The 8,517-nt window shown below is 46.6% G+C and overlaps 1 protein-coding gene and 1 long non-coding RNA gene across 2 annotated transcripts; one reads left to right on the forward strand and one right to left on the reverse strand.

Moving 5' to 3' along the window:
• The first annotated feature begins 268 nt into the window (after positions 1 to 268).
• Positions 269 to 2,342, forward strand: LOC133226438 (uncharacterized). The gene is made up of 2 exons (XR_009729506.1): positions 269 to 1,269; positions 2,120 to 2,342. It is a non-coding gene; the product is annotated as an uncharacterized LOC133226438 (long non-coding RNA).
• Positions 2,328 to 5,194, reverse strand: LOC133226437 (homeobox protein OTX1-like). Its single transcript, XM_061380016.1, has 3 exons — positions 4,733 to 5,194; positions 4,420 to 4,604; positions 2,328 to 4,343 (listed from the first exon to the last, which is right to left on the reverse strand). The coding sequence occupies exons 1-3, from the start codon at positions 4,770 to 4,772 to the stop codon at positions 3,390 to 3,392; spliced, it is 1,179 nt and encodes a 392-aa protein (XP_061236000.1). The 5' UTR covers positions 4,773 to 5,194; the 3' UTR covers positions 2,328 to 3,389.
• Between the last annotated feature and the right edge of the window lie 3,323 nt (positions 5,195 to 8,517).

Consider the following 8,517-nt stretch of genomic DNA (forward strand, 5'->3'; position numbering starts at 1 on the left):
TCTCTGGTGATCAGCCGGAAACAGGGGCTGCACCCAGAGTTCCGGGAGGCGCGGCTGCGACGGAACCTTATTGCCGGTACACACGGCCGCAGCCCGGCGGCGCTTGGGCCCGTGAGTCCCTGTAGGGGCGCTAAGCGAGCCGCGGGGGGTGAGGGACCGGGAACCAGCTCGTGGTTGCGTTAGGTGTGTATATAGCTACCACCCCGCAAATGCTGTGAAGGGTCGCATCACCGCGGGCGGCACCTGCGCCGCGCAGCCTCCTGCCGCACAGTGTTGGAGGTTGTTCCCGTAGTAACTGCCTGCTGCGGCCTCAGAAATCAATGTGAGAAAGATCTGTTTTAAAGAAAAATCCTTACAAAGGACTACGGGAGAACAAGCAAAAGTCAGAAGGTAAAAACCTGTGAAGGGCAGTGCTATGAACTTGGATGAAACTTAGATGGGGCTTTTTTCAGGTATTAAGGTCACCACCACAGAAGGACATGACTAGGCATGCAAGAGGCAGGGTACTCTAGGTGCAAAGTGAGTACTTGTTTTATCTCAGATGTAGGCCTGTGCCTATGCCTTAAGGCAAGTCCTCACAAAGTTGCAGGTACAGGCCCTGCTTAATTAAGAGAATAGCCCTCTTTTCTGGTGTAATTTGCCTTATGCCAAGAAATGGGGAGGAGCAGGGCTGCTAAAGAGGTGTCCAGGTCATGAACTGCTGTCTCTGTGGTGCTTGTCAGATCATGCTTCTCAGGTGGGTGGCTTCCAGCAAGGACTCACAGCTGCAGAGGCTGTGGATGTCACTGGTCCTGCTGCTGGAGGAGATGGCTGAGAAGAAAGGAATGCACTTTGCAGTCTTCCACAAATGAAGAGCTCAAGGTGCCTAGCAGTGGATTAGGACCAGGCTGACCGTAAACCACATGGGTAAAACTGAGTCCTCACTTTATCTTTGACAGGTTATGTGCAAGAAAATAGTTTTCAACATTCAGCATGCAAAATCCTCGTATCTTTTACAAATGGGCATTTTACAGGCAGCATAAGAGTAGTCCAGTACTGAACACACTTGGTTCCTGCCCCACCTTTTCCTCAGCATCATCTACTTGTATGACAGCAGAGATACTTTTGGCATGCGAGGTCCTGGGGAAGCTACTAATACCATCGCTGTGACAGTACCTCCTACATGTTGAATAAGCATTTAATGTCTTCCAGCATTCTCCACCTCTTAGTAAGGAATGAAAGTTTATAGAAGCATCGTAACATAGTGCTGCATCTGGCTGCTCTGCACAGGTTTGTCTTTGTGTTTATTGTGAAATATATGCTAGGTAGGTTTGTTAAAAGCAACTTGTAACAAAATAAACTCACAACTTACAGAAGAGCTCTACCATGATCAGTAGGTAGCTCTGTGGTGAGAGAATGATTTATTTTTTTATTGGACTTGCTCAAAAAGGATTTAGAGAGTATTCCACCTCAGTGCTGGAAACATGGGTTTAATATTAAGGGATGTGTGCGCCCTAGGCCGAATGAAGGGTTTGTAATGCCCAGTATAACTAGAGCAGCCGGGATGACAGCTCAACACCAGGTACCTAACACGGTTGCCTTGGTGTGGCGTTGTGAGCTTTGACAGAATAGAATGTCTTACAGCGTGATGGCTGCATGCATTGTAGAGATGAGGCTCACTCAAGAGAATCTGCAACAGTGACCCACCAACTCTACCTCAGCCCCATGAGATAAGAGGGTGCTGGTTACCATGCATTTACATCACCAGGAAGGATACAATGGGAAGACCAGGTGCTACCTGCCAGGTGGCCCCTAACCAAAACCCCACATCCTTGTTTGGTTTATTGGGCATACCATTTTTTCAGATGTCTTTTTTCCTTTTGCTCTCTAACTCTTTCTTTATGAAGCAAAGCTGATTGGATACACTTCTGAACACCAGTTTCTTGTCTTTTTCACAGGTAAAACTATTCTTGTTCTGTCTGTGTTTAAGAACAAGTCTCACTTCTCATTAGGAAGTTAATATGATTGAAAGTGTAAATAAATGAGTAAGTCTTACGTTTACTAAAGAATCATATATGCAAGATAAATACAATCATCAACTTGGACTTAGCTCTAATATACAACTTTTTTGTGTTTAAAGTGCCTTGCAGCTATTGTCTGAAGCTGTGATTCTTCCACAGACATGAGTATGTTCCAAATTCTTCAGAACAAGGTAGAAAAGTTAAATGACTTCTTCACAGCTACAGCTAAAAATTACAAAAGTCAGGGGTAACTTTCTGGAGCTCTTGTGTACACAGCTCAATATATAGCTTCTTGACAGAGATATCTTTGTTAATAAAATAATGGTCTGTGTTTAAGTTGTACTTTTATTATGTTTATTTTGTTCTATAAACAAAGTAATTAAGTTAATAACGTGTATATTAAAATCTTCACATACTTAAAATATTCCAGAGCCACATTTTAAACAAGAAACGATTTGCATAGAGAATTTTCAGCATCCTAGGCCCAATAATGCTTGAATACACAACCATGGCAGTGCTCCAGGAAGAAAACACTTCCATGATTACAGGGGTCTTCCAGATGGCCATGGATCTTGAGAAATATAAAAATAGGCTCTGTGTGCAAATGCAAAGCTGGAACACATTTTTATTTTTCCTTTTCATGCAGCTCTATAAGTTCATTATCACCCAGGTAAAAAACCCTTCATTTGGCAAATGGAAAATTACAATTTCAAAACAAAGACAATAAAAAAATACACAGAAGGAAATCACAAAAATATTGCCTTTTAAAAGGCTACACATGTCGTAATTTTAAGTGAAAACACTATACATCAAGTATCTAGGAAAAGACCAGCAGTGTTCTGTATCAGGAGCACACCTAAAACGCCAACCCACCCAGTGAGCTGTCCCCTGCCACCACCAAGGCTGCTTTTCCCATGCTAGTACCCCTCTCGTCTTAATGCTTTCTCCACTAAAAGCTATAAATACATCTGTTTTCTGCAGATTTAAGTTAAAGTGAATTCTGACCAAAATAGAAAGAGAACTCTGCAGTAAAGCCACAAAAACAATGCCATAGCCCCAAGCCTCAGGGCAGAATTAATCCAGCATCGTTTGAAAAACAGTCTGTATGTGCAAGTAAATGTGAGACTGCCAATAACCAGATGCATGCAGGAATACTGCAAATAGCTTTGTGACAGCTCCCAAAGGATGAGGCAGCACACATTCAGCAGGCTACTCTCCTGTAGCCCTTGCTAATTTTGCCTATCTTTGCTCTCCTTCCAGACAGTGCACAAAATTCAGAACAAGCACTCCACACTCAGACCTGCAAAATCTCTAGCCACTTTGGAGAACACTGCCAATCCAACAAAAACACATTAGTTTTCCATCAGTCAAGCAGACCCACTGTCAGGTTCATGTGCGACCCAGATGACAGGTTGAGTTCTGGCCACCAAAAGCAAAAATGTAACTTTTTGGCCCACCTTGCCCCCAGTTTTGCTCATTCTCAAACAGCAAGTCTAACCCAGTTCCCAAAATTTCGTTTCTCATGCCCAGCCAGTGAGGGTCATAGTCACTTACTGTCTCCAGCAGCTGCTGCCCATACGATGGGGCTGGAGCAGAAAGTGTTCCTTGACACCCCTCTTCGTGTTTTGGAAGTACCAAAGGAGGACTAGTGTTATTAGCTGGAACCAGAGGTGGACTGTGCCCCACCTGCTCTACCTCAAGCTTAGATTCCCCTTCAACATAATTGAAAGTGGAGCCCTTCCCAAAAGGAGAAATATTTGACTTTATATACAAATAGTTCTCATTGCCCAGGCCCTGGTTAGCATTTAAGTAGTTTAAGACAGGCCTCCTATACACATTCTCTTTAGCTGCCAGGTACTGATGATCTTCTATACAATACTGGAAAACATCTGCATCTGAGTAGTAGGTTTCAGGGAAAGATTTCTTCAGGTATGGATATTCCTGTGCCTGTTGCACAGGAAACGAGACCTGGGGGGTACTCCCCACACTTCCTGCACCGAGTGGGACCCCTTTTCCCATGCAGTCCAAACCGCAGTGAGCTGGGGTCTGACCCGGCTCTCCAGAAGTGTTATCCAAGCCCCTGAAATGAGTATCGAGCCTTGAGTAAAGCTGCCCCGAGTAGGGCAGAGGCTGACCAGCGAAACTCTGGTTTCCTCCTGGTAGGCCGGGCTGTGGATGGAGGAGGCTCCCATCTGGCCCAAGCCCCTCTGTCGTCCGGCTCCTATCCTGGCAGCAGCCGCCGCAGCGGGTCGGTTTCTGTTTGCCACTGGCCGGCTTGGGGTAGGCAGCGGCTTCGCTCTTCTTGTGGTTCAGCTGCCGGGCTCTCCTGTTCTGGAACCACACCTGCGAGGGCAGCAGAGACTGAGCGCCTGCTCCGCCTCGGCCCTGCCGGGGGAAGCCGCCCTCCCGCCCTTCTCACCTGGATCCTGGACTCGGGGATGTCGGTGAGGCCAGAGAGCTGCTCCCGCAGCGCGATGCCGGGATAGGGCTCCTTCTCGAAGGCGCGAACCAGCAGCTCCAGCTGGGCCTTGCTGAAGGTGGTCCGCTTCCGCCGGCCGCCCTCTCGCCCCGCGCTGGGGGCCGCGGGACGCGCTCGGGTCTCGCCTGCGGTGAGAGGGGACGGCAGTCAGCGGTGCCGCGTCCAGCCGCGTTCCTGGAGCCCACTTCTCCTGCCCCACCGCCGCCCTGACCTCCCCTCCCCGGCCCGGCCGCACAAATGCCGAGAGCCTTACCGGTGGGTTCGGGGCTTCGGGGCAGGCTGGCGAGCTCCATGTGCGCCGAGGTCTGCGGGCTGTGTGTGGGGTGGCATAGGCCGCTCCGTGCCTTATGAGCCCTCCGCCCTGGCCGTTAGCGACCCCCACCCCCCCCCCCCCGGCAAGGGGGCCGGAGCCGCCGAGCCTGCGAGGGTGACTCACAGCCGTCTCCCACACCTCCATTGTCATCCCATCACCAAAATACACATAATAAGGGCTCGGCCCATGGAAGGAGCCAAAGCGTCTCCCAGTGAAGCCCCCACTGCCGCCACAAACGCATCCACCTTTCTTTAATTCACATGGAGAGCGGATAATTTAATGAAATTATCTTTCACCTCTGCTGGAGCCCTCAGGGAAGTCTCCCCTTCTCTCTACACCACAGGCCCAGGGCTCTGCTGGAAACGTGAGGCTCCTCCAGATGAGGGGAGGCCTCCTCACCAACCTTCTCCTGAATAGAAACCATTTCAGCACTCGGTTACAAGTCATTGCCTACCCCACTCTGTTTCTATCCATGGCAAATTCTCTTAAATTGAATCATCTTCACTGCAGTAATGAAAACGCTGGTGGCTCCACTAGACGTTGCATCAAAGCCCACAATTCACAGTGAAGGACAAAGCTTCCCTCAGCACAATCTGTAGGAATCTGCAGCCTCCTGCCTGAGCAGTGCTGAAGAGCTCACCACAAGCTTTTCCTTTGCTAGGGCTGCTGCTGCTTCTTCCTCCCTCCACACAGCTCTATTCATTCAAGACATGTACGGAACAAGCAAGGTCTGTACTTTCAGTCCAAGGTGAAATTATGACCAAAAGAGAGATCACAAATATTATTTAAGGGCCAAGAGTGACATAAGTACTTACACGGAGTGACAGTTGCGACGTGGAAAAGGATTAGATGTTAGAACAAGATTAGTACAGAAGCAAATCAATTAGTCAATGTAATAATTTGTCAAATGAGACCATTAATAGCTATCACTGAAGGTGTTCAAGAACAGCAGCCTCATTACTTCATGTGTTTTTCATCACATGTCCCCATTCATTTTTCAGATCTGGGACCTGCTCCAGCTTGCTCTGAAACTAAAGGGTATGGGGACAAAGTCTGAAAGCTGTCACATACCATTTGCATTCTGCAAGGACCAGTACATCTAACATCCATGCAGACAGTTTTGAGTTGAGCTGGGCAAGGGTTTTAATATTGCAGACACCGCTGCAGTGGCTCACAACAAAAACAAATGTCCTTCCAGACAGGGGCAACAGTCAGCCCCTTTGAGTCTAGTACTCCACACGCTGGATTCTTTAGCAGCTCTGCCCATATGGCAAGATAAGTGCCTTTAGAAACCACTTTACCAGATACTGCTTTCAAGCAGAAGTTCGTATGAAGGCAGAATGTTAGAGGGATGGCAGCAGCACATAGTCCAGAACATCTGGATGCAACAGCTCAAAGCAATTTCTTAGTACTCCTCCTTTTTATTCTACCACAGCATTCCCATAAGCTTGGGCTGCCATAGCACAGACACATCCTACAAGATTTCTTCCTCAGAGCTTCAGAACAGTTTGGAGTTTTTTCCTGTTCATGCAAACAATAAAATATGTGTTCAAGCAAGAATTGTCATGTGGAGAATAGAAAAAAGCAGCCAGGTGGCAAGTGGTTCAGCAGTTCTAGATACAGTCAAGGTATGCTGCTAGTACTTCAGTTTTAGTTCACTTTCCACATTCAGATATATCTGTAGGGAGGGGTGCACGAAGGCTTAGACATATAAAGCTTGATGGTACAGTTTTATTAACAGCTTTCTCTATGGCAAATCCAGATTCAGCTGTTCCTTCATGCTCTAAGCATGCAGGGTGCAATCTTGCCTGCCTTTAAGCCCTGGCTTTGCATGCGGTCCTGCACAAGGCACCTCAGTGCACACTTGGCTATCAAATGAGCCGACTCACAGAGCTACTCCTTCCAAAAAAACCTGATCATTCTTTTTTTTTTTGCCAGGCTCAGTTCAACCACCAGCTTGGGATGGATGCACCGGAACAGGGGATGAAAGAGAACGAGGGAGCTCTGATTTAGACTGGCACAAAAAAATACGGAATTGCATATAACCTTTCCGTATCTTTGCAATTCCAATATAATTGTGGGGTGCGTAATAAACTGGATCAAGGATACCCAGGATGTTTGCAGGGTACAAAGAGCTTACTCATTCAGTCTGGCCACAGAGAGGGCTAGAACAAATGCTGTCATTTTTCTTTCCGCATTTCCAATTTTCATGGCAGAAAGCATCATCTCAAAGGAATAACTACAATACAAAGCTGATCCTGCAGGCAGCCTGCAATATTGATCTCAAAATGACAGGGAAGTCACACCTTCCAGCACACACATATACACCTTACAGCTACATCCAGTGCAGAAGAGATAAGGAGGAGTCAGCAGAGACTTGCACAGACTTGCGCTACTTACTAATAGTGACTGTCCATCACTACTAGCTAGGTCAAATAGACCAGGCTTTTGTTAACATCCTCTGGCTATGGAGAGAGCAGTTCACACTTCCTAGAGTTATTGTTTCAGGCACTCTGCCAGGCAGCCTCTTTACACCCTTCATTTTCAGAGAATTTTTTTTGCAATGCTAATTGATAGAGACTTAGATAGCAAGTTTTAAGTGAGATTCCAGGAAAGAAGATGGTAATCTTAACCTCACTCTCTTTTTCCGACACTCCTGGACTTGAGCTAACTTGCATTACAGCTGCACTCAGACCATACGCTAATTCAGGCAACAACACTGACTAGCCACGACTGCCTATGTTCCCCTCACACCATCTTGCTGTTGCATGTCAGTCATAATCAAAACAATTGAACATGAGCTCTCCTATCTCTTCTCTAAACTGTGCTGGTAAAATAGTATTCCCCCTGCCACCATATTTTTTTTTTATTAGTTTCACAAATAGGGGAATGGGAAGAGCATGGGGAAAGAAGCAGGAATACCCAAAGAGGCATGCTTAGAAAAAAGTGTCTTGTCAATTCATAGGTTATCTTTAGGATCCCACCAAAACCCATGGAATGTTGCTGTAGATTTCAGCAGAGTCCAAATGTGGAAACCCACTGTGTCCTCTGCCTATGTTCCTTTATGCCAGTCGTGATAAAAGTGCATCTACAGAAGAATCCATGTCACATGTAGAATATGCTGAAAACACAACAACAGCAACAACAAAAGATATAGTGTAAAGGACATTTAAGATGGACAACACAGTTATTGGACAAGGACTAGCCACAGTGCTCTTCAAAATGGCTCTCAAAAAAAGTTTTGCATCTATACTAGTCAAGATCAGGGTATCAGGAGCTCCTCTCCTCTCTCTCTCCAGAGCAACCCTACTGTTAGGAGTCGCAAAGGTGACCCCATAATCATGCTAGCATGAATGGGATGTCGAATTACCCTGTGAGGCATGGGCTCTGTCACCAGGCGCCTGCCCAGGGAGTCTTAGGACAAGCACACCCCTTTAGAAATCCCCACATCAAACATTTTCTAGGGCAGTACAATGCTATTGATGTTTAAGCAGAACTTTCATCCTAAAAGAGCCAAGATCAATTTCACTAGTTGGTCTTCAGACATTAACACCTCATAAAAAGGATGCTCATGCCCTGTTTATCTGGAGTGCATCTTTAATTATCTTTTGGTATACTGTTTGCAGCTCATTACGTACCAGTCAACATTGCTTTAATTATGGGCTTGACAGTAAAAGGCAGCTCTTACATCACTGAAATGAAAATGCTACAAAGCAACCCTGGAG

The sequence above is a fragment of the Neopsephotus bourkii genome, unplaced genomic scaffold (genome assembly GCF_033783945.1).
Source record: "Neopsephotus bourkii isolate Nb327-2 ecotype Australia unplaced genomic scaffold, CSIRO-AGI_Nbou_v1 NB_1783, whole genome shotgun sequence".
Lineage (NCBI taxonomy): Eukaryota > Metazoa > Chordata > Aves > Psittaciformes > Psittacidae > Neopsephotus > Neopsephotus bourkii.

Bases quoted from the DNA above. Each gene is read 5' to 3' on its own strand.
- LOC133226437 (XM_061380016.1), bottom strand. From the start codon at position 4,772: ATGGAGCTCGCCAGCCTGCCCCGAAGCCCCGAACCCACCG. The intron at 4,605-4,732 runs GTAAGGCTCTCG...CTCTCACCGCAG, and splicing joins CCGAAGCCCCGAACCCACCG to GCGAGACCCGAGCGCGTCCC. The intron at 4,344-4,419 runs GTGAGAAGGGCG...CTGCCCTCGCAG, and splicing joins TCCCCGAGTCCAGGATCCAG to GTGTGGTTCCAGAACAGGAG.